The sequence below is a fragment of the Lolium rigidum genome, chromosome 1 (genome assembly GCF_022539505.1).
Source record: "Lolium rigidum isolate FL_2022 chromosome 1, APGP_CSIRO_Lrig_0.1, whole genome shotgun sequence".
Classification (NCBI taxonomy): Eukaryota; Viridiplantae; Streptophyta; class Magnoliopsida; order Poales; family Poaceae; genus Lolium; species Lolium rigidum.
This window is the reverse complement of record NC_061508.1, coordinates 75,937,704-75,963,326: the sequence shown is the minus strand read 5'-3', so window position 1 is coordinate 75,963,326 and position 25,623 is coordinate 75,937,704. Positions and strand designations below refer to the sequence as shown.

Sequence of the window (25,623 nt, the reverse complement as noted above, 5' to 3'; positions counted from 1 at the left end):
ATCTTGTATTCGGTTGCTAATTGCGGGGTTGCCGGAGTGACGAAACCTAAACCCCCGTTAGTATATCGATGCGGGAGGGATAGCGGGATCTCGCAGTTTAAGGTCAGTGGTTAGATTTATCTTAATTACTTTCTTGTAGTTGCGGATGCTTGCAAGGGGTATAATCACAAGTATGTATTAGTCCTAGGAAGGGCGGTGCATTAGCATAGGTTCACCCACACAACACTTATCAAAACAATGAAGACTAATTAGCTATATGAAGCGAAAGCACTAGACTAAATTCACGTGTGTCCTCAAGAACGTTTGGTCATTATAAGTAAACAAACCGGCTTGTCCTTTGTGCTAAAAAGGATTGGGCCACTCGCTACAATTATTTCTCTCGCACTTTACTTACTTGTACTTTATTCATTTGCTATACTAAAACCCCCTGAATACTTGTCTGTGAGCATTTACAGTGAATCCTTCATCGAAACTGCTTATCAACACCTTCTGTTCCTCGTTGGGTTCGACACTCTTATTTATCGAAAGTACTACGATACACCCCCTATACTTGTGGGTCATCAGCGGGTTAGACTGGACCAGGTCGGCCTGGCTCGGCCTCATTCCTCTCTCTCCCCCGAGTAACCCTAACCCTAAATCATGTCCCCGCTCATGCGATCCCCAATCGCCTCCACCGTCATCGGCCTGCTCCGACCGACTCCGGCAGTCCTAGACCTCGCCGTGGGTCACGTTCGAAGCGCCACACGACGTCGCGGCCTTCTGCCCGCTTCGATCTGGAAGATGGGGCCTCCTCCGCTCGCCCCCGACTCCTACTGCACCTAGGGTTTGCGATGGTCATGGTGATTCTTGTCGAGCCGACGTCTCTAGACGCAATGGTGCCGCTTCGATGACTCACTGGTGGCGGTGGCGCTTGGCATGGCACCGGCCTGGTCGCGGTTCGGCGCCGCCGTGGGTGGCCCGTGCCACCGTGCCACCATGGACCCCTCCAGGTGCTTCTGCCAGGTACTCTACTCCTCCTCATCTATGCTCTCCTTCTCCTTCTTCCTCTAGTGTCTCATGCTACTGGCTGGTTCCTCTATTGGCCTGGCTTCTCTATTGGTCACTGGCTCTACTGCGCTGTATCTATGTCTTGGCTTACTACTGCTGCTCCTATTGCTCTACCGGCCGATTAACTTGCTATAGCTAGCTCGATTATTCTCTGACCCCTCAGTAAGTGTTCATCTAGACACTACTGCTAGCATTAGCTTGCTAGTGCAAGTGCTAGTGGTTGTTGGTACTGTTGTTGCTAGCATGCCATGCTCTCATCACATTCTAGTGCTGTATTTGAATTACCTTGTGCTAGTGTGAATATTATCTAGGGCTTGTGAGCTTGTTGGATGCAACCTACCTATGGGTTCTTGCTTACTGTTAATTGTTCATTGCTACTGCAACTAAATGTGCCTCCCTGTAGCAGCTTACCATGTACTGGTGAGTTATTGTTGTTGTGTGCTGCTTGTGTGTGATGCTACCAGTGATCAAACATCAACTTCTAGTGTCTAGCTTGTTAGTCTGTTGCTTATGTATTCATTTTACTTGTTATATGCTACTGCTCATATGCAAAAGCATGATGAATGGACTTGTGGTGTCACGGGTATTTATGTAGTATTACTGTATGACTGTTGTTGCCTAATTGATGCTTATCTGGTTACCCTAGAAGGTTTCCAACACTTTTTACTTGTAACTGGATGAACTGCTTATGCAGTGATGATTCCTTTGATCTATATTGATGATGAATGGATGAGTGGATGGATGGATGCCAACTTCTGTTGGGAACCCCATCAATAAAATGAGCTCTATTGAGTGATGATGTTTTATTTCCTTTTACTACGGTTGGATTTGTTAGTGGATGATGTGACCTCAACGGTGATATGCTGCTGTTTATTTAGTTGCTCACACTACCAGGATGCTTTTGATGGATTTTTGTTAAAGGAATGGCTCTCAATAGGTGGTCAATGGTTACTCTTTGATTGCTAGTGAGAATTAATATGGAGAAACTCTTTAGGTTGATGGTTTTAAATCACCTAGTGTGACTAGGTGATCTAGTCAGTAGCCTGGTGAGGTGATGCTGGTATAGCAAATGTTTGTCTATGCTTATTGTTGCTAAATGTGCAAATGACTCTTTGATGGGCTTGTGTGTATATGCCACTACTGCTACCTTGCCAGTTGCATTAGGGGATTAACCAAATGATGTTACACCCATTTAATGCTTTGATCCATGTGGAGCTATTTATGATGAAATGATCCAGAGGATCATCTCATGTTATGGGTATACCTCACTCCAGCTCATAGGTATGATTTGTTGGTGTAGAGGATTTGCTTCAGTTGCTGCTGTTGGTGTTGCTCCTGCCCTTCTCCTCCTAGCTACTCTTGGTGTTTCTCCTGCCGTTCTCCTCCTAGCTGTTGTTGCTTGCAATGGCCCTAGCTGCCCATCTCTCTGGTTCTATGGTTGGTGTTCTTGATGAAGAACAGCTTGAACAAGTCATGCCGTTCTTGATGGCTCACAAGTGTGTGTGTATGTGTGTGTGTGTCGATGGATGGTTTCTGGTTTACTGGGACTTTGCTATTTAAAGCATTGGGCAGGCTCTCCCTTTGTCGACACCAGGGCTTATGATTCACCTGATGTGTGTGTGTGTTGGAGGACATGCACTCAACCCTGTGAGCCGTGTGTGTGCTTCAATTGGAACTTGGTCCATTGTGGATCAACTCAGTTGAAGTTGAGTTTCTCCTCCTGGTTGTAATTTTTCTTCACAACCAAGTGGCATTGCCACTTGGTCAATTCCTTGTATGTGTTTTTTGTGTTTGAAGGGATTCAAGAAGATCCAGGGAGTAAGAAGATCAATGCAGGACTTGTAGTCTAGGTTTAGACTAGGACTTGATCATTGTAATTTTCTTTTTATTTTTCTTACTCATTTAAGATTTGGTTAATTGTAATATTATTGAATATTGTAAAGACTTTGTATCTTGTGTATGTCAATAAATCTCAAGGTTTCCTTATTGAGCTATTTGTAACTTATTTATATTCTTTTGTTATTTGAATTATATTGCAATTTCAATTTTAAAAAAAATATTCATTACCTTATTCAATTTGCATTGTTTTAGTTTGAACATCAATTCAAACTCATTTCACTTTCAAAACCCTAATATTCAGAAGAGGTCATGTCAAAGTTTATTGCACTCTCGAAACCCTAAACCCTAATGACATCGACAGAGAAACTTGATCCCCCTTAGGTTTTTATAATGCAATAAAGCGTGAAATTTTCCACGGTTTTGCGATGCAATGCACATCCCTTTTCTAATTCTACACCGCGATCGTCTGGAAACCTGGGGTGTTACAGGGTTGCAGGTGCCGGAGGTGCGCCCGTGCGGCAGTGGGGTTGGCCGACTGCGCGCGTGCGGTTCGTTCTCTAGCGGGAGACATGCTAGGTTGGCTCTTCGGACTCCCGAGCGGCGGCTCGTTATGATGGGCACGGCGGCGCCTGGCGGCGGGTGCCATCATGTGGGTGTTGGTCGGCAGTCTCGGCTGTGTGGGCAGCGGGATGGTCCGTGTGGGAGGCATTCGTGGTGCAGGAGTCCTCGTGCTCCTTCCCAGATCTTGACGTATTCCGTGGGACGGTGGTCACTATTCGGGCGAAAGCCCTGCCTGACATTGTCGGTGCCATTGACGTCGACGCTCTCGAGCGCCGAGACCCTCCTTGGAGGCGTCATTGAGAATGATGCTCCTCCACCATTGGCTCAAGGTGAAAATCCTTGGTCTGGATCGCCGAAAGGGGCAGCGACGACGCCTTGGCGCCGCTTCCTTCTTGAAGGCGCTGCCTTTGGAGCCTCTGGTCCTTGTCAACCGGTGGTTGAAGTGTGGTTCTTTGGAGCGACTGAGTGGCTTTCGGAATGGCGGTCTTCCCCATGGGGAGCGTGCCCATGGATGATAGATTTGTGTTTTGAGGAAGGAGCATATGCTGGTGGTTTCATCGGCGTACAAACAACATAAGGGACACAATTTACCCAGCTTCAGCCCCCATAGGGAAAACCCTATCCGCTGCTTGTCTATTCTTGATTGATGAAGATGCTTACATGGGTGCCTTGATGGCTATGAAGATGTAGTGTAGCCAGGGTTTCTGATATGTCGTTCTAGTTGTTTTTAAGGTCCTCCTCCTGGCGATCCCTTCTTGCCCTTATAAAGGAGGTTAGGTCTCAGGTATTGTTATTTTTAAGGGCTCCGACAATGCCCCTGCCATCACCCCATTGCTACACCTGTTTCCTAGTGCCCCCATTGCTACACCTGTTTCCTAGTGCCCCGACAACTTCGAGAAGACACGTTGGGCAAAAAGGTGTTTCCGTGGAGGAAGTTGATGAGTGCAAAAAGCGACATGTTTTACGATGTATAAATGCCTAAGTAGTAGCGAGTTTTTGTTATTTTACCACGCTAGCGCGCCCCTACTTTGCTTGTTTCACCAGGATCCCACATTTAAGGATGAGCATTGACAAATCAATAAAAGAGGCCATATTTGTGTGTAATAATGATGATTGAAGGCATTAAAACACCTTTCTTGCATTTGCCGCGCAACAAGAAGTCAAGCCAAGGAAGAAATTTGCGAAACAGAGGAAACATAAGACTTAACGACCTATGGTATGGTCACACCCGCCCTTACTGTGTGACCATACCACATGGCAGCGGCCTCCCCTCGTCAACTATCTCAACCTTGTGAAGATGGGTCTCAAATCAGAGACACAAAGACACCAGAAAACCACGAAACCCCGCTTCTAAAAGGGATCTGGAGGGGAACTCTCTGAACGGGACCCACCACGCCGTTGCTAGGATCTTATAGGCTTGGGCATCATCTTCATCAATCATCATCAACATCACCATCACAACCATATCATCAACTTCATCATCATCCATCTTGTTATAATACCGAATCTTAGTTTGATGTGCACTTGTACTCACTTGATCCATCCTACTATGTTATATTTATGATGATGTTATTTGCCCACGAGTGCGTAGTTTCATTTGTTCTTGGGAAGATGAAGGAACCATATCGCTTCTACGATTAGAGGTGAAGATTTATGTTGTTTAATCGTAACATGTGAAAGCGGTGGTTGTCTCCGAGAATGCTTCACCCCCATCGAATTTCAAGTTCTTTATAGCATTAACACTATCTTGTTTCTGTTTACAACTTTATTTACCACTACGTTGTTACCCTTCAATCACTCTCGTTCACCTTGCTTAGAATTAAGAATAGCTCTTAAGTACATTTTGATGAAGATAGGGAAAATCAAGAAAACCATTACCAATTAGCTCCACCGTGGATTCGATACTCTTACTTTTGAAAAGTAGCTACATACGATCTGTGATCCTGCAGACCGACAACTGTACCACCCCCGCCCTTGCCGTGGCATTAGCGGGCTGCTCCTCCTCATCCTCCTCCGCCAGTGATCCCCATGGACGCCTCGGCGCCCAACTGACGGTGGGAGATGCCGGTAATTGTCAAACTGACCCAGCTTCCTGTTGAAATATTGGGCCCACTTTTAGTGGCCCAAATTAGATTTCAGTTTTTCCTATAAATCTCAAAGCCCACATAGTGGCAGCCTTGTGAGTTTGAGCCCAAGTTGGTGGCAGCTCACTAGGGAGTGGCAAGAGGTGGGAAGTTTAGTCCCACATGGAAAGTTGGGAGGAAGTTAGACCACCTTATAAGGTGGGTTGTTCCACCACTAGTAAGTGAGTGAGAATAGGAGTGCTACACGCGCGCTCCTCCTCCTCCTCGCTCGCTCGTCTCGTCTCGACTCGACACGCCACGTCACGACGCGCGCCGCGCTCGTGGTGAGTGGATTGAGCCTCGAGCCGAGACTTTCCTTACTTTTGCGGCTCGCAGAAAACGAACGAGTCCTAGACGGACGCGTCACGCTTAGTCGGTTCGGGTCGCTCCCGGATCGTGGGCTATCCGTAACCGACTCGAAACGTTCGTGCGACGTGGGCGTGGCCCACGTTGCCTAGGGTTTCCCGAGCCTATATAATCTCCGCCCGGCTACCGCGAAACATCCAATACACGAGTTAGGGTTTCCACCTCTCTGCTTGCGCCGCCATCATAGCCTACTCCATCTCGCGCGCCGACGTGCATCGGCGAACGGGAGAGCAGGTCTCCGGAACCACTCGTTCTTGCGATCCTGTACGGGAGAGGGCGAATTAGGTTTTTGGGAAGCGCTCTGGGCGACTGCTCAAGCTCTTCATCACGGGTCGCCTTCCATCCAAGTCGGGCGGTGCTGCCTACCGTCGTCTTCAACGCCGTCTACTTCGACCCGTCTTCCCAGTCGTCAACAACGTTACTGCTGCGACATCGTCTGCTACACCTCCACCGCCACCTCCACCAGATCGGTACGTGCGACATATCTCGATCTATTTAGCGATGGATGTTGTACCGTTTGCTCTGCTACTGTTCATGTTGATCACTGCATCTAGTATGTTCGAGTTTCACATGTTAGTAGTTACTTTCGTCATGCTTTATATTCTGGAATTAATCATGGAAATTGTGCCTAATTATCCAACAATCCAAAAACCTAATTGTAGGCAATTTCCTGAGTTAACAATGGCTGGTTTTTCCGATGCACTGAGGCCGGATAAGTTTACCGGTGTGCACTTTAAGAGGTGGCGTATAAGGCCATGCTCGGCTTACTCATCCGAAAGTGTTTGAAGTTACCGATGGTTTACCCGAAGGAACTATATCGACCAAGATCGAACAAGTTCAAGGAAAACAATACTCTCTTCGTCGGATGCGTTCTAAGTATTCTTGCCGATCGTCTCGTGTGATGTGTACATGCACTTAACGGATGGTAAAGAGCTCCGGGATGCACCGAATGCTAAGTTCGGTGCAACCGATGCAGTGCAATGAACTCGTACATCATGGAGAGCTTCCATGACATCGGGATGGTTAACAACCGTTCGTAGTCGAACAAGCTCATGAGATACGAGTGCATTGCGAAAGATCTTGAACTCCTTAAGTGTGTTTTACCCGACAAGTTTGTGGTCGGATGCATCATCGCTAAGTTGCCCCCTTCATGGAGGAACTTTGCCACAACTCTCAAACACAAGAGACAGGGAGATATCGCGTTGAAAATCTGATAGCATCTCTTGATGTTGAGGAGAAAGCTCGGGCTAAGGATAATACCGAGAAAGGAGAGGGTCGGTCTAGCGCCAACATGGTGCGTAAGAAACCCTACATCAAGAACAAAGGGAATAACAAGCCCTCCTTCAATAAGCCTATGAAGACTACAACCTTCAAGAAGAAGAAGATGATAAACAAAGCAGATCCGAGCCGCTTTACGTGTGGAGAGACCGGCCACTTTTCTAAGGACTGCCCGGAGAGGGCGGACCGCAAGAAAAAGGCGAGGCAAGTCAACACGGTGACCGCTAGCAATGCTGATGGGTACGGTAATCTCTTTATCTGTTCTTTCGGTATTTCAATCTCCATGTTGGTGGATTGATACAAGTGCTAATGTTCATGTGTGTGCCGACATATCCATGTTCACTTCTTACCGGGTCGCCCGAGATTCTTCCGTCTTGATGGGGAATGGGTCACATGCTTCGTTCGTGGTGTTGGCACGGTAGATCCGAAGTTCACTTCGGGAAGATCGTGCAGTCGAGGAACGTGCGGCATGTCCCTACTATGAACAAGAATCTCGTTAGCGGCTCCCTTCTATACAGTAGATGGGTTTAAGGTTGTTTTAGAGTCGAATAAAGTAGTTGTTTCCAAGTTTGGACAATTTATTGGTAAAGGCTATGAGTGCGGAGGCTTGTTCTCGCTTTTCGCTTTCGATTTCGTAATAAGTCTCGTGAACCATATTTGTGGCAATGTTAGTGATGATAACAGTTGTTTGGCATTCTCGTTTATGTCACATTAATTTTGGTTTAATGTCTCGGCTATCCAAGTTTAAGTTTAATTCCGAAATTCACCATTGCCAAAGGTTCTAAGTGCCATAGTTGTGTGCAATCAAAGCAACCTCGGAAGCCCCATAAGGCGGCCGAGGAGAGAAACTTGGCACCTCTAGAACTCATACATTCCGATCTATGCGAGATGAATGGTGTGTTGACAAAAGGTGGAAAGAGATATTTCATGACATTGATTGATGATGCGACTAGATTTTGCTATGTTTATTTGTTGCGAACTAAAGATGAAGCTTTAGACTACTTTAAAATTTATAAGGCCGAAGTTGAAAATCAACTATAGAGAAAGATCAAGCGTCTTAGGTCGGATCGTGGTGGCGAATATTTTCCTAAAATCTTTGATGAATTCTGTGAGGAACATGGCATTATTCATGAGAGGACGCCTCCCTATTCACCCCAATCAAACGGGGTTGCCGAGAGGAAAAACCGCACGCTCGACCGACTTGGTGAATTCCATGTTAGCCACTCGCTGGTTTATCTAAGGCATGGTGGGGGGAGGCTTTATTGACTTCATGTCATGTCCCGAATAGAGTTCCTAACAAGAATAAAGATAAAACCCCTTACGAGGAGTGGGCTGGGAGAAAACCATCACTTTCGTATTTGCGCACATGGGGATGTTTGGCGAAAGTCAATATTCCAATTACTAAGAAGCGCAAACTTGGACCAAAGACAAGTGGATTGTATCTTTCTAGGTTATGCTCCTCGGAGTGTAGGATATAGATTTTTAGTAGTTCAATCCGAGGTACCCGATATGCATGTTGATACTATTATGGAATCTCGTGATGCAACATTTTTTGAGAATATGTTTCCTATGAAAGATATGCATAGCATTGCTAGAATTTCTACCGAGATAATTCCCGAGTCTAGTACATCTAATGAGTATTTTGAACAATCACATGAGAATGTTACTGAGAAGGGTGACAATGAAGCTCCTAAACGGAGCAAGAGACGAAGGATTGAAAAATCCTTTGGTGATGATTTCATTGTGTACCTTGTGGATGATACTCCCATGTCCATTGCAGAGGCATATGCATCTCCAGATGCAGATGACTGGAAAGAAGCTGTCCATAATGAGATGGACTCGATTCTTTCTAATGGAACTTGGGAGCTATCGAACGACCCCATGGATGCAAGCCCGTGGGCTGCAAATGGGTGTTCAAGAAGAAGCTAAGACCCGATGGTACTATTGAGAAGTACAAGGCGCGGCTTGTAGCTAAAGGCTACACACGAGAGAAGGCGAAGATTACTTCGACACCTATTCACCTGTCGCTAGACTTACCACCATTCGAGTACTATTGTCCATGGCTGCCTCCTATGGTCTTATCGTTCATCAAATGGACGTAAAGACAGCTTTTCTTAATGGAGAGTTGGAAGAGGAAATCTATATGGATCAGCTCGATGGGTTCGTAGTAAAAGGTGAAGAAAGAAAGGTGTGCAAGTTGTCGAAATCTTTATATGACTCGAAACAAGCACCTAAGCAATGGCATGAGAAGTTTGACGTAACTTTGACTTCGTAGGCTTTGTTGTCAATGAGGCCGACAAGTGTGTTTACTATCGCCATGGTGGGGGCGAAGGTGTTATACTCGTGTTTGTATGTGGATGATATTCTGATATTTGGTACAAACATGAGAGTAATACACGAGGTCAAGTCTTTCTTGTCAAAGTGCTTTGATATGAAAGATCCGGGAGAAGCCGATGTAATTCGAACATCAAGCTTATTAAGAATGAGAGTGGGATTACTCTAACGCAATCCCATTATGTTGAGAAGATCTTGAGCCGGTTCGGCTATATTGATAGCAAGTCTTCTCCAACACCTTATGATCCCGCAGTGACATTGCGCAAGAACCGGAGGATTGCCATAGATCAATTGAGATATTCTCGGATCGTTGGCTCACTCATGTACTTAGCGAGCGCGACTAGACCCGACATCTCTTTTGTCGTTGGGAAGTTGAGTAGGTTCATGTCAAACCCGGTATCGATCATTGGCATGCACTTGATAGGGTCATGCGCTACCTATGTGGTACAATGAGTTATGGGATTCACTATTCAGGGCACCCGACCGTGCTTGAAGGATATAGTGATTCGAATTGGATCTCGGATTTAGCCGATCCGTACGCCACAAGTGGGTATGTATTTACCTTTGGAGGTGGCGCAATGTCATGGAGATCTTGTAAGCAAACCATATTGACGAGGTCAACTATGGAAGCGGAACTTATCGCTTTAGACACAACCACCGTTGAATCGGAATGGTTGCGTGAGCTCTTGATGGACTTGCCTCGTGGTTGAAAAACCTCGTTCCGGCAATCCTTTTGAATTGTGACAATCAAACTGTAATTGTCAAAGTGAACAATTCTAAGGATAACGCGAAGTCATCAACACACGTCAAGAGACGTTTGAAGTCCGTCAGAAATTGCGAAACTCCGGAGTAATAACCGTTACATATATTCAAACGGACAAAAACCCGCGCGATCCCTTTACAAAGGGACTATCACGTAATGTGATAGAAAGTGCATCGAGGGAGATGGGTTTGAGACCCATTGATGTTACACCATAGTGGTAACCCAACCTTTGTGATCGGAGATCCCGTGAATTAGGACCTGGGAAGAACAAACTAGTGGTTTAATTGAGGAGAGTATTATGTAATCCTCTCTATGTGAAGGTGCACAACTCTCGCTTGTCTGTAAGGCGGTCGGCAACAAGCCTTAATGTGTTTATGTTGGCTATTTTAGCAAAGATGCTCGTCCTACAGAGCATTCTTGAAATAACACACCTATATGAGTCCGATTGTTAAACGTCGCAATCTATGAGATTTGGGTGATCTCTAGTAAACTCATGAAGAGACCATGAAGTATGACGCATATGCTTCACCCGCGGGGTAGGCTACCGGCAGCCATGTACTGGTCATGACTTTGAGTGAAACCCCGTTCACGCAAAACTTGCAATTCAAGGCTTAGTCCATTGTTCAAGTGTGAGTGGATGTAGCTTAAGGTTCTAGGCGGAAGTTCAACTTAACGAGTCTCCGTCGAAACATTGGTATATAAACAAGCAGCGAGTATTGGTAAATCTCTAAATGGGATTTGAGATCCGGTGGGGATTGTTGAAATATTGGGCCCACTTTTAGTGGCCCAAATTAGATTTCAGTTTTTCCTATAAATCTCAAAGCCCACATAGTGGCAGCCTTGTGAGTTTGAGCCCAAGTTGGTGGCAGCTCACTAGGGAGTGGCAAGAGGTGGGAAGTTTAGTCCCACATGGAAAGTTGGGAGGAAGTTAGAAGTGAGTGAGAATAGGAGTGCTACACGCGCGCTCCTCCTCTTCCTCGCTCGCTCGTCTCGTCTCGACTCGACACGTCACGACGCGCGCCGCGCTCGTGGTGAGTGGATTGAGCCTCGAGCCGAGACTTTCTCGACTTTTGCGACTCGAGAAAACGAACGGAGTCCTAGACGGACGCGTCACGCTTAGTCGGTTCGGGTCGCTCCCGGATCGTGGGCTATCTGTAACCGACTCGAAACGTTCGTGCGACGTGGGCGTGGCCCACGTTGCCTAGGGTTTCCCGAGCCTATATAATCTCCTGCCCGGCTACCGCAGAAACATCCAATACACGAGTTAGGGTTTCCACCTCTCTCTGCTTGCGCCGCCATCATAGCCTACTCCATCTCGCGCGCCGACGTGCATCGGCGAACGGGAGAGCAGGTCTCCGGAACCACTCATTCTTGCGATCCTGTACGGGAGAGGGCGAATTAGGTTTTTGGGAAGCGCTCTGCGCGACTGCTCAAGCTCTTCATCACGGGTCGCATTCCATCCAAGTCGGGCGGTGCTGCCTACCGTCGTCTTCAACGCCGTCTACTTCGACCCGTCTTTCCTGTCGTCAACAACGTTGTCATCAACAACGTTCATCGCCGCGACATCGTCCGCTACACCTCCACCGCCACCTCCACCGGATCGGTACGTGCGACATATCTCGATCTATTTAGCGATGGATGTTGTACCGTTTGCTCGCTATCGTTCATGTTGATCACTGCATCTAGTATGTTCGAGTTTCACATTTTAGTAGTTACTTTCGTCATGCTTTATATTCTGAAATTAATCATGGAAATTGTGCCTAATTATCCAACACTTCCCGACGAGGACGAGTAGCAGGCTAGGGTTTGGAGGCCTTGATCACGGTCCAACCCAAATAAACAAAAACGGAAGCGTTTAGTGTTTGGGCCATTAAGCCCTAAGAGATGTCTGTCGCAGTGGTAGAGATGTTTATCTGGTGCAGCGCCGCCGCTGAGAAGCTGCCCACGGTACAAAAATAGGCAAGAGGACACGGCGGCATAATCCGCGCAGTCCAGTCAGTCAAAACTTGAGAGCAGAAGACCTCTCTCACTCTCACTCACGACGCTCTCCACGCCACTGACGCTGTCCTAAACCCACCGGTAAAAGGTAAAACCCACCTCCACCGTCGCCAGATGCGACGCCGCACGCTGACAGGCGGACCAAGCTCTACGTAGGACCCGCAGCTCAGCCGGCGGTGGCTACAGCTTGAGCTGGTACTAAACGGCAGTAGGCGGCGGAGGAGGAGCGGAGCGTGCGGGTATACTAGCAGTAGCAGGCAGGCAGCACAGTCGACGCAGCCAGACCCGATCCCCAAACTGAAACTCTCGCTCACGAGCTCTCCGCCTCTCTCCTCCCACACCAATTTCGAAACACCTCTGACCCAGAAAGGGAGAGCCGACGCCAGCCAGCCCTAGCCAGCAGCCAGCTACGGCAAGGGAGGGCAAGAAGCTTCCGCCTCCACACCCTCGCCGGCGCGCGCGCGGCGAGGTGACCGGCCGGCCGGGGGATGGCTGCGGCCGCGGAGCAGCTGCGGGAGCTCGGGGCCAAGCTGGGGGCGGAGCTTCCGCCCTCCGACGACGCGCTCGCCAAGCTCCTCCAGGTGAGACAGAGACGCCCGGCACTCCGGAACCTCTCCTCCCCCGCGCCTCTGTACTGGGTGCGCCTGGATCTGCGGTCGTCCTGCCAATTCGGCAGCTTTTTAGGGTTTAGGGCGAGCTGGGCAGCCACTCGGGCTTCGCGCGCGTCCTCCTTGCCGGATTTGGGCGGTCTGTGCTGTGCTGACGGCAGAGGAGGGTCCAAAACAGGCAGCTTTTTCAGCTGGGGCTCACCAGCAAGGAAGGGAATTGTTAGGATTTGGCGAGATTTTGAAGCAAATTGCCACGGCTTTGCTTGTTCCAGGTGGATTGTTCCGTTTCGGTTGGGAGGCAGTGCCTGACTGAAGCCCGCCTGGGTGCGTTTAGCCTGAATTTGTGGGGTGGCCAATTGGGTGCCATTAGTTCTGTTCCTACCATTAGTTCAGGTCACGGTCTGTAGGGTTTCTGTGGTCCAAACACGCTTCCCCGCGCTTGATTGGCGCGCTAGCGGTTGCTTCGGTTACGCTAGTACCCGACAAGTGGAAGACGTTGCCGAGGCGTAGATTGTTCGGTTTCGGCTGGGTGGCACTTCCTGAGTGAAGCTTGGGTGTATTCAGGTTATGGTTTGCTGAATTTATGCGGTGCCCAGTTGGGTGCCATTGGTCCAGTTCCTACTGTTCTGGGAGTCTCTGCAGATCACGGTTTGTCGTGTTCCGGTGGTCCAAACAGGCTTTCCTGCGCCCAATTGGCGCGCTAGCTAGTTAGCGCTTGCTTCGGTTACGCGAGTACCAGACAAGTGCAAGACGTTACCGAAGCATAGATCTTTGCTTCGCTAATTTTGTTCGGTTGCTCACTCGAACCGCTATGCGTGCAGCATGCTAGTTTTGTCGACACCTGAGACGCTGAATGCTTTGCATATATTAATTTGGGGTATAAAGTTAATGTTTTTTTTTTGCTTTGTCGTCGAATGCTACCTTTTTCAACTTCCCAAATCCAACACCGGCTCATTTATTTGATCCTGAAATTTGTCCTTGCTAGAGTAACAGCTGGACTGTCGGCACTTAATTTTTTTTCCTAGAATTACCTAGTATGCTTTCTTTTGCTAGGACAAACAGACTTAATTATTATAGGGAGTATAATACATCTAAATGCTCAGGGTCAAATGTCAACCCTTTATCTATGAGAGGAAAATGCGGAGCTTTGGGTCCCATTGGTTCAGGTTCCTACTGTTCTGGGAATCTCCGCAGGTTACGGTTGTCGTGTTTCTGTGGTCCAAACAGGCTTCCCTGTGCCCGATTGGCGCGCTCGCTAGTTAGTGGCTGCTTCGGTCACGCTAGTACCTGACAAGTGGGAAGACATTACCGAAGCGTAGATTTTTGGTTCGCTAATTTTGTTTGGTTGTCCACGTCAACCGATATGCCTGCAGTATGCTGAGTCATGCTAGTTTTGTCGACACCTGAGACGTTGAATGCCTTGCATAGATTATTTTGGGGTATAAAATTAATGGTTTTTTGCTTTGTCGGTGAATGCTACCTTTTTCAACTCCCCAGATCCAACACCGGTGCATTAATTTGATCCTGAAATATGTCCTTGCTGGAGTAACATCGAGTGTGATAAAAAACATTTTGTTTTACCCTTGTAGCTAGCTAGGCTGGTAGGTCGTAAGCACAAGCTCTCTTGCATTGCACTCTCGGTCCTTCAATATTTTTTTCCTAGAATTACCCAGCATGCTTTCTTTTGCTAGAACAAACAGACTTAATTATTATAGGGACTATAATACATCTAAAAGCTCAGGCTTGAATGACAACCTTTTATCTTTTGAGAGGAAAATGCGGAACTTTGGTGACATCAGTGATAGAAGATCAATTGTTCTGACAATCAATTAATTGTCTGCCTTGTACTTCTTTCCTAGCGCGGGGATACAAGGAGTAATGACAGTGTTTCTATACTTTCTGGAGCTAATCTTAATGCCATATTACCTGTTTGCTTAAAATACTTCCTTCTTGCTTATGCATCTTTTGGGTGTGCTATTAACGCTAATCGTTCTGCAGCAAGCTGCGGAATGCTTACATGGAATAGAGCAGTCGCCAGGGTCCTCGGTGATGGAAGCTATCCAACCGTGTCTAAATGCAGTTGCCAGAGAAGAATTGCTGAAACATCAGGATGAAGATGTCAAAGTTCTCTTAGCCAACTGCTTCTGTGAAATCACAAGAATAACAGCACCTGAAGCTCCATATAGTGACGATGTTTTAAGGGTGACCTACCATCAATAGTGCACTTGATCAACTTACTTCCACTGAGTTTATGAATTATAAGCATTTGAGATCTTTTTTCCTTCCATTCTTGCAGACTGTGTTTAAACTGATTGTTGGTACATTTGGTGGACTCAACAATGTTAATAGCCATTCCTTCGGCAGGCGAGTTGCTATTTTGGAGACAGTTGCAAGATACCGAGCATGTGTTGTGATGTTAGATCTTCAATGTGATGATCTCATCACAGACATGTTCCGAACATTTTTGGAAACTGTCAGGTAATTCCGCTATGCCTTCTGGACTAGCTTTCATTATTTTGGAAACAGTTGCAAGATGGCGTGTGTTGATATGTTAGATCTTGAATGTGATGATCTCATCAGACATTTTCAAACATTTTTGGTTCACACTGTTAGTTGCACATGGTAGTAAATGTCCTACTCTACAAATTTTTTGGCCAAAACTTAGAAATCTGTATCACCTCATTTCATTCTATGCAAATACATGGAAGATGTTTCTCTGTTGTCCGACCATTTATTTCCAGCGAATGGTTCACTCTTGGTGCTGCCAATTTGACTTATTTATATTAGTTTTGGTGAAAGTGTACATGTTACACCTTAATTAATTATAGTAATTTTGGTAATAGTGTAGATGCTATGATTTGATTATATTCGATTGGGTGGAAGTGTACTTGCTACAGATATGCACTTGAACAGTCAGACCTAGCTAAATGTTTTATGGTCCTATTTGCTGTTTATCCACTGTGTTTTGACTATTAAATTTGTTTGATGCAGGGACAATCATGAAACAAATATTGTGAAGTCAATGCAGACAATAATGGGCCATATTATAGATGAAAGTGAGAAAATACATGAAAGCCTTCTACATGTACTGTTATCAGCTTTAGCCCGTAAAGAAACTGTGAGCGCCTTCAACTTTTATGGCGTCTTTTGCTATTTTGTAATTTATAAGATACTTTTATTAGCTTCTGCTTGTATTGTTTCAACCAATCTTTATTATTATTATTGTCCTTCTGTAAACATGTAATTCTGCAACTTTTGTTTTGTTAGGATATTACTTCATCTACACGTAAGCTTGCTCGCAGTGTTATAAAGCAATCTACAGGAAAGCTTGAACCATACATAAGGAAGTTTCTCATATCGTCCTTGGCTGAGGACAAGAGTTCTTCAAATGACCACTTTGATCATCACGAAGTCATATTCAATCTATATCAGTGCGCTCCAAAGGTTCTTAAGGTGGTGGTGCCTTATATAACTGGGGAGCTACTGGTATGATCTATCTTCGGATTATCAGTTTGAACCATATGTGTCTATATGGAGAGTGACTGGAAGATCAACTTAAAATGAAAGTTTCATGCATCTTGTGACTATTTTTCTTAGATAATTGTGCCCTATTAATTAAAATTTATGTTTCTCATTTCTGTAGGCAGATCAAGTAGAAACGAGGTCTAGATCAGTTGAATTGCTTGGGGAACTTTTTTCTTTACCTGAAGTCCCTGTCTTGGAATCTTTTAAGTCTCTTTTCGTTGAGTTCCTGAAGAGGTTGACTGACAGAGTAGTAGAAATCCGTGTTTCTGTGATCGAGCATTTGAAGAAATGTTTAATGTCAAACCATTCCCGTCCGGAAGCTCCAGAGATAATAAGTAAGTAGCCATGTTCCCCTAGTAACAATTCATATCATTTGAAGGAATACTTAATCATTCTTTGCCCTGATGGTTGGCTCCTTGGCAGAGGCACTTTGTGACAGATTGTTGGATTATGAAGAAAATGTAAGAAAACAAGTTGTGGCTGCTGTTTGTGATGTAGCTTGCCATGCATTTGGTGCTGTTCCAGTTGATACTATCAAACTAGTAGCTGAGCGTGTCCGTGATAAATCAGTTAGTTTTTTCTTTGCTCTTTCCACCATCTTTCATTTTTTACATATGTGTTCATAATCTGTATAATTTACTGAAATGTCTGGTGTGCCTTTGAAAAACCAGCATCCAGTGAAGTGTTATACCATGGAGAGATTGGCTGATATCTACAAGATGTATTGCCTGAGGGGTTGTGATAGCTCAACAAATTCTGATGATTTTGAGTGGATACCCGGAAAGATATTAAGATGTCTTTATGACAAGGATTTTAGGTAAATTCACTCAATATTCCCGAGCCTTGTTGCATACTGCTTCAAGAATATATAACAGAAAAATAGGACCTGTTCAACTTGTGATTAGACGTACCACTTCTAGTGATGTTATACCCCCTCACGGTGTGTGCTTTGAATGTCTGGGATATGTTGCTGGTCTTTTCTTGATATACACTATAGATATTACCTTTGCAATACTTTTTGCCTGTGGTTTTGAACTTCTCATTGACTTCTGCTTGATAAGTATATTGTTATTTGAGGTTGATACGATGTAAGTAATTTTGCACAATATATAGAATGACGAGGAATGCTTTTTTTGTTTATCTGTTCACATCCATCCTGTCTAGTGTCAACATCTGGCATCTTGCATGGAAATTAGTTTAATAATGTTATTTTGTTTGCCCAGACACAGATGTTGTATTAAGTTGTGTGATATTGCACTCTCTGATCTGTAAAGCTCTAGAGAGCCTATTATATATAATGTTCACTTTGTTGTTTTTTGTTGCAGACCTGAGTCAGTCGAATCAATTTTGTGTGGTTCGTTGTTCCCACCAGAATTTCCGATAAAGGACAGAGTGAAACATTGGATAACTGCTGTCACACATTTTGATAAAGTTGATATGAAAGCTCTTGAACAGATTCTTCTGCAAAAACAAAGGTTCGATAGTCTATTGATAAACCATTTAATTTAATTAATGCTCTCCTTGATAATGTTTAATTTGTTCCATTTTGTTCAACTTTAGACTACAACAAGAAATGCTGAAGTACATGTCCCTTCGGCAGATCAGCCAGGTTTGTGATTCTTGAGGCTAGAAAGCACTGGAGAGCTACTATTTTCCTTACTTATTCTTCTTGAATTTCAGGAAGATGCTCCTGATCTGCAAAAAAGAATCGTAGGATGTTTCCGGAGCATGTCCCGTTTGTTCACTGACACAACAAAGGCTGAGGAGTACTTGAACAAGCTTCATCAGCTAAAAGATGCTAATATCTGGAAAATGTTCACAAGCTTGCTTGATTGTGCAACAACATTCAGAGATGCTTGGTCTATCAGGGTACCTGTCTATATATACTTTTGTCATTTCTGTTCTAAGTTGCGATTTAGAATAGCAAAAGAAAGATCCCTCTAGCTCTTTCTCAACAGAGTTTTTGCTCCTTTTGATTTCATTTATATTGTTTATTGCTGAATATCGCTGGAGATGGTTGCCATATACTGGTTTAGTAATTGTATTCACAACCTAACTCGTGACCCATACATATGCTCCTGTGTAGACTTGACTGCTTATCTGAAACAGACCTCGTTGATCTATTTTCTGGATCTGCCAGTTTAAACAATTCAAATTTTTTACTTGTAACTGCAGGTTGATTTGCTCAAGTCTCTTGGTGAAAAACATGAACTGTATGATTTCGTGAGCATATTATCAGTGCGATGCTCGTATTTACTTGTTAACAAGGAATATGTCAAAGAGATCCTTTCTGAAGCTTCTGAACACAAATCTTCTGGGAATACAAAACTCATCTCATCATGCATGAATCTTCTGACGGTATACTTTGCTGAAGCACTGTTTCTATTCTTGATGCAACATCTGGTCATCTTTTTTTCTGCTGTCATGGATATAAAGAAAACTACTTGGTTCAGCAGTTGCTTGCATGGACTGTGTGTCGCTTATATATTGCTACCCAAGGGTGAACAGTTGTTGACTAAAAAAATGCGGAGTAAACAGTTGTTTCTTTCAGCGGATTTTCTGTAATCATAAAATTTTGAGTTCCATTAGTTGTAATGTGATGGGTTTTAGTTAAGGGTACCCACAAGACAGCTATGTAAATTGTTGAGTACCTGCTAGCTTAAAAATAGGACAAAAGGCTAGGCATGTAATTTGTTGCATTAGGGACAGGGGTTGTTCATTACCTTATATCTTCTGTTATTCGAAGCATGTCGTGGCAAACCTTAGTCATGGGCTTGTGGCACTTCATTAAATTTCGGAGTACAACATGCTTATTGATGCAAAATCCCTTAGACAGATGGATATATCATGGAATTTGCACTTATTGGATGAGCACAGAACTGTTCTGGTGCATTTTTCTCCACGGACTCTAGAAGACGGTTCTCATCCATGCTATTTACTCATTTCAGGCAATATCTAGTTTCTTCCCTTCACTTTTATCTGGATTTGAAGAAGATATCATTGAACTTCTGAAGGAGGATAATGAAGTGCTCAAAGAAGGTATTGCTCATGTTTTGTCCAAAGCTGGTGGCAACATTCCTGAACAACTGGCCTCATCAAGGTCAGCTGCTTGAAAGTTCTTTATTTTGTGACACTAATTCGCGCTTTGCACTACTTACTATGGTTATGGAACTAAGTTACTATACCTTCCATTTTCAGCTCCGTTGCTCTTTTATTAGAGCGGCTATGTTTAGAGGGCACACGGAAGCAAGCTAAATACTCTGTTCATGCTCTTGCTGCTATAACAAAAGATGATGGTCTGATGGCACTATCTGTTCTTTACAAGGTCTGGATTTGCCCCAGATGTTTCCTTGTTACTATATATTTGAGATTTCTGATGTATTATGCCTAGCATTTGTAACTTTGCAGAGGCTTGTGGATTTGTTGGAGGAGAAAAAAGTTCATTTACCTTCTATCTTGCAATCTTTGGGGTGTATAGCTCAGATAGCGATGCCAATTTTCGAAACAAGGGGCGAAGAGATAATAAGTTTCATAACTAAAAAAATTCTTGACTGCAGTAATGTAAGAAGGCTTACTATCTTTAAATCTATTTTTTTTCCTTTTTACAAAATTTTAATGCCATTCTATGTGTATTAGCAGGAAACTCCTGAAGTTTCTGCTGATAAATCTGAATGGGGTGATAGCTCACATAGTTGTTTGCTAAAGGTGGGTGAGATTATGCTTTTCATGGTCTGCTTTGCTCCAATCGTTTATGTTCGTTTACTTCTTGCTATTTCTTCTGATATTTTCATCTGTAGATTTATGGCATTAAAACCTTAGTGAAGAGCTGTGTACCTTGCAAAGATGGTGAAGCACATCCTGGAATAGAAAATTTAATGGGTATCCTTAAGAACATTCTTACATATGGGGATATTTCCCCAGACAAGATTTCTAGGTACGAAGAAAGGCATGCACTTTTATATCCGTGCTTGCCCTCTCTGGCATATAATGCTATTTCTCATTCTCATTAGTCTGTTATTACTCGCAGTGCCAGTGACAAGGCCCATTTGAGGCTGGCAGCGGCAAAAGCTGTTCTCCGCTTATCAAGACAATCGGATCATAAAGTGCCTGTTGATGTGTTTTATTTGACTCTGAGGATTTCACAGGTATGTTTTGGAGATTATGTAGCTTTATTGGATTTCTCATCGTTTCTTTCATTTGGTTTACTTGTCTGCACTATCCTCTTGGAAGATTTATAGTTTTGTTCATTACTAGGATGATTTTCCTCAAATGAGGAAATTGTTTCTCAGTAAAGTACATCAATATATCAAGGAGAGAGCTTTGGATGCGAAATATGCCTGCGCCTTCTTGATAAGCATTGATGATTATCGTACACCACAGTACGAAGAGGTTCATATTCTAAACACGATAATCAATTGATTTTCACCATTTCACTGATTCTAATAGGTACATCTTTTCCTTCGCAGTTCAAGCACAACCTGATTGAAGTGGCACAAATATGCCAACAAGTTAAGATGCGTCAACTATCTGTCCAAGCAGATGTGAATTTGCTGACTGCTTACCCAGAATATATAATTCCACATTTGGTTCATGTCCTCGCCCATGATCCTTCATGTCCTAACATTGAGGAATATGAGGATGTCAAACCATTTGGTCCAATTTACTGGTATTTCATAATAGCTCTAATACTATTATTCTAGTACTTTGTTATTGTGAGTTTCCACAATTCATAATTTCATATGCCTTGGCATTGAGGAATGAGAGGCGTTTGGTCAATTTAACATGATAATTGTTCATTAGTTGTTATGATCTAATTTTCTTACACTTGCTGTCATTGTAGTATCATTCTGTTTTCTTCATAGTGTGTTATCGTTGCACATGTCAACTTCTTTGTTCACTGAAAATGTAATGTCAACGAATTTAACCTGCTAACTACGTGCTTGGGAAATTAGATACCAACTGTAGAATGTCCCTTGGAGTTGTAAAAGATTTGTTCAATCGCTTGGCAATAAAAATTATCCTGCTTTGCTTCCAATAGTGTAGTAATGCCTATGGCTATTAACATAATGTCTTCTTGCAGAGAATAGTTTTGTTTATATGTAGTTATGTACACTGTTCTGATATATAATGAAAATGAAAAGTATTGTCTAGTTTACGTCTTGTGTTGCTAAAATGATTGCACTCTTGCATACGCATATTTATGAAAGAGCTCTTTCCAGGCGATTGCATCTGGTTCTTTCAACTCTCCTGGGAGAAGAAGGTTTGCAGTATAGTGTACCTGGTATGAAAAAGGAGAGCTTCATGACAACACTATCTATATTGAGAAGCATCAAATGTTCCAAAGACGTGGTTGATGCAAATAAAACCAAGGTAAGCAAGTGTTTGTATGTTTCTATTTTCTACATTTGTTTTCCGGTACATTTCTTCGTTTGCTTTCTATAAGTGCTGCCATAAAGTTGAGATATGTTGTTTGCAGACTGTACATGCTATATGTGATCTTGGTATTCTTGTTGCAAAGAAATTATGTGCAGACGAGATAAATGCATCTGAATATCAAACGGTTCCATTGCCTGCTCAACTTTATGTGCCAATTCAGAATGACGAGACTGAAAACTCTGTGGTATGTGTTTTTAATATATCATGAAGCAAGCTCTTTGATGGTTACCAGACATCAAGTGATATTTTACTTGTTATTTTGTAGGTAAATGATGAGCAGAAGTGGTTGGGATGCGAGAACGTATTGTCCCATTTTGAGTCTCTTATGACAGCACATATTGCTGAGGTACACAATACATATCTAACTGTGCGTATTATGATTCAACTTCAATTGTCCGCTGGACCTTGACTCCTCCAGTGTTTTACGTCCTTCAGGTTGAATCTCCCACAGATAAGATGCTCATAGATGAGACTGACGAATTTGGTAACGAAATTCCCTTAGGAAAAATTGTCCAAATTCTTAAATCTCGAGCAGCAAAAAAGACAGGGAGAAAACAGAAGGCAACTTCTGTTTCAGTAAATACTGGAAAAGATGATGATGTCTTGGGATTGTTAAGAGAAATAAACTTAGATAACCAAGAAAATTTGGGTGAGTCGTTAAGTAGCACACCAAAAAAGCAGCAGATGGATGTGAAAGAGAGCAATGAGAAGCCAGTAGGTTTTTCGACCCCAAAGCGCAAAAGATCAGTTTCTAAGAGTAGGCCACACTCAGCAAAAGACAGTAAAGACAGTGACGAGCTTTTAGTGCATTCTGTCGGCAGAGAGAAAACCAAAAATTCAGAAAACAAGTTGAAGAAGAAAAGTATAACTGATTCTGTTGCTACAGACTTGGTAGCATCTCCTACCAGTACCAAAACTCCTGTATCCAAAGGGAAAAATGGTGCTAAGAAGTCCCATACTGAAGTATCGAGTAGCAGTGCAAAGGTAATTTCTTTCCGTCCTATGGTATGAAATATGTATTCGTGAGACCTACTGGTAATAGTTCTGGTTCTAATTTGCCAATTCGTATTGAACTTTCTTCAGAAGTCAGCTAATAAAGACAGCACTATGCGAACTGCTGATCTGGCTAGCCTAAATGGGTCCTTCAAAAGGCAGAAGCCAAGATTGGTTTCTGGTTTAGCAAAGGTAATCTTAAAGGTTATGCAGGCATTATGAATAAAGTTAATAAAAAGGAATACTTAGTTAGTGGAACTCAACTTTGTGCAAGTGCAAGTATAACTATCTTCTAGTCTTTGTACTAAGAATTAATTAATTCCTGCAGTGTTTGACACATGACTCGAGCAGTACAGACTTGGTAGGACAGAGAATAAAAGTTTGGTGGCCTTTGGATAAGGCGTAAGTTCCCTGTTTTGTGTAATTCTGAACATTTGCTATCATCTAATTTTGTAAGGTGGCTTATATTTTAATTTTTTGTTGTTGTCAGATATTATGAAGGTGTTGTAAAATCTTATGACTCAGCCAAGAAAATACATACAGTAAGTTCCCTTGATGGTTTTGTTTGATCCATTTTTCGCTGTTATGCATCATGGAAAATAGGGATGGCTTTACATTTTATCAATAGCAATATTTATTTTTAATGCAATAACTCTCCGCATTCTGCCTAGTGTTGTTTATGAACTCAGATTGCTTAAAAGGGCTATTATGTTGGACATAATTGAAACAGAATGTTCAGCGCTGACAAAGTCTAGCAACTTTTTAATTCTTCTGCATAAGCACCTAACATCACAGCGTGCAACAGCTGTATCGGTGATAATTATAGTTCAGGCTGGTAAGAGATTGTGATTGTACTGGGTATACTAAATAAGAATATGCTTCTCCGCGTAGGTGCTGTACGACGACGGAGAGATTGAGCAGCTTAACATGGCTAAAGAAAAGTGGAAAAGGATTGAAAGTAATGGTTCATCTATAAAGGTAATTTGTTTTAGTTCCTTGCTTGAAATAATCTCTTCAACCTTAAACATCATGTTTCACTCATTATATTTTAACTGCTTGTCCACAGCAACAAAAGAAGGATCTTCCAGGGACAAAGCAAGGACGGTAAGCCACAATTCTGCTTCAAATCTACTGTATAATGCACTGTTCAAAACATCTTGGAAAGGGGAATGGGGTAAAGGATCATTGAAGTTGAGGTACAGAGCATGAGAGTAAAATCAGTAACCTAAGAATTGAGAATTTGACTGTTCTGTCTATATATTGCAGTTAGCCCAGAAATATAATATCAATCTGAATAATGTAGTTTGTCAACGTCTTCCTAAAATGGTTGATGTAAAGGTTTCCTGTCAGATTAAATGCTATGAACTTGCTGTACCTTCATGCAATTTATGTCTTTCAAGACAAAAAGATAACTCGAATCAAATAACATACCTTGCTTTTCCACTTGATCGAACTTGACACATCACAGAGCACAGGAGGCGAGAACTCCCAGCAGCACGAAAGTTCCGCCTAACCAACATAAGTCTGTAAAGACGTAAGTACATATCTAACTCCCAGACTAAAGGATGCTGCTGCAATTTCCTCATTCATCCATCTTTTGTAGGCCCTCACCTCTAAAGAGGAAAGTTAAACCAAAAGTGCCCCCAAAAAACAAACGTAGAAAGGCGTCAGGAGGTAACAAGTATGTGGAAGCTAATGATTCAGATGCATCCGGTTCTCTTGCTCACTCACATTCCGACGAAGATGTGAAGTCCGGTATGCTTGTTAATTGATTTTATGGGCTTTTGTTCATCAATAAGATGCACGCCGTTTCATCATATATGAGGACTTGTGTTATCCCAGATGGCCATGAGGAGAAAGAGGTAGCAGCACTTAGCTCAGCTGAGAAAGAAAGAACAGAGAAAGAGTCCAAAGAAGATGTGGAGCTGAAAGAAGAAAAGGCTGATGTCAATGGTTTGAGCTCCAAGGAGGAGTCTGACGATGAGACTCTTGTAAGTGTGACCCTCTCGTCAACACTGGACCCCTGATATTTTTCAGTTTTTTCCACTTATTCTCTTCTTTTGTTTCCTGTTGACCATGCAGAGTGTCTGGAGAAAGCGCACCTTGCAAGCAACATAGCCTTGTTGACATGTCTTCTAGGATGCAGATATCAGAGGCCATTGTTCAGGATTGTGGATATCTCATTAATTTGACCCTTGCAGCAGTTGACAGTTGTAATGTAGAAAATGTTCTTTGGGATAGCAACAGGTTTAGTATAGAAGGGCAGCTGGATAGGACTTGCTTTGTACTGTTATTAGATGCTAGAACTTGCTGCCAACTAGCCCCTTCTGGAAGTTCGCTGGGCGTCTCCTTGAGGGTCAGATGTTATGTAACTTATCTGGTTACCATTCTTTTGCAGGAAATAGTGGTTGAACTCATGTAGAAATGCTGTACCAACAATAAACCAATGTCGCAGTGGTTGTATTACTGTTGTGAGAATCCTCTTTCAGGGTCTGTTATTCAGGAAAGACAAGTTTTGCATGTAGATTGAAATGCAGTATTTGCTTGGACCCAATCATATTGTCTTTATAATTTGTCTCAAGATTTGATCATGCTGAAGTTCAGTTTTGTTTGATGAACCTGTGTGCAAAGACCTAATTCCGACAGCCAAGACTGATTCAATAGAGCATAATAGCTCAAGATTGATTCATTTTCTAATAGATTGCATTTTCAAAAGTTGCTGCACCTGAAGGAACTACCAAGTTTTCATGAT

The 25,623-nt window shown here is 43.3% G+C and overlaps 1 protein-coding gene across 1 annotated transcript; it reads left to right on the top strand.

Moving 5' to 3' along the window:
• Window positions 1-12,797: 12,797 nt before the first annotated feature.
• On the top strand, window positions 12,798-25,425 carry LOC124664261 (sister chromatid cohesion protein PDS5 homolog A). Its single transcript, XM_047202098.1, has 33 exons — window positions 12,798-12,890; window positions 14,916-15,119; window positions 15,214-15,395; window positions 15,909-16,035; window positions 16,185-16,403; window positions 16,561-16,777; window positions 16,866-17,011; window positions 17,114-17,259; window positions 17,768-17,917; window positions 18,003-18,051; window positions 18,123-18,311; window positions 18,618-18,800; window positions 19,391-19,542; window positions 19,641-19,767; window positions 19,851-20,003; window positions 20,082-20,147; window positions 20,240-20,376; window positions 20,470-20,587; window positions 20,697-20,831; window positions 20,909-21,108; window positions 21,662-21,812; window positions 21,919-22,062; window positions 22,144-22,224; window positions 22,314-22,862; window positions 22,962-23,063; window positions 23,200-23,273; window positions 23,362-23,413; window positions 23,763-23,849; window positions 23,938-23,975; window positions 24,340-24,405; window positions 24,475-24,626; window positions 24,714-24,862; window positions 24,954-25,425. The coding sequence occupies exons 1-33, from the start codon at window positions 12,798-12,800 to the stop codon at window positions 24,987-24,989; spliced, it is 4,674 nt and encodes a 1,557-aa protein (XP_047058054.1). The 3' UTR covers window positions 24,990-25,425.
• Window positions 25,426-25,623: the final 198 nt, after the last annotated feature.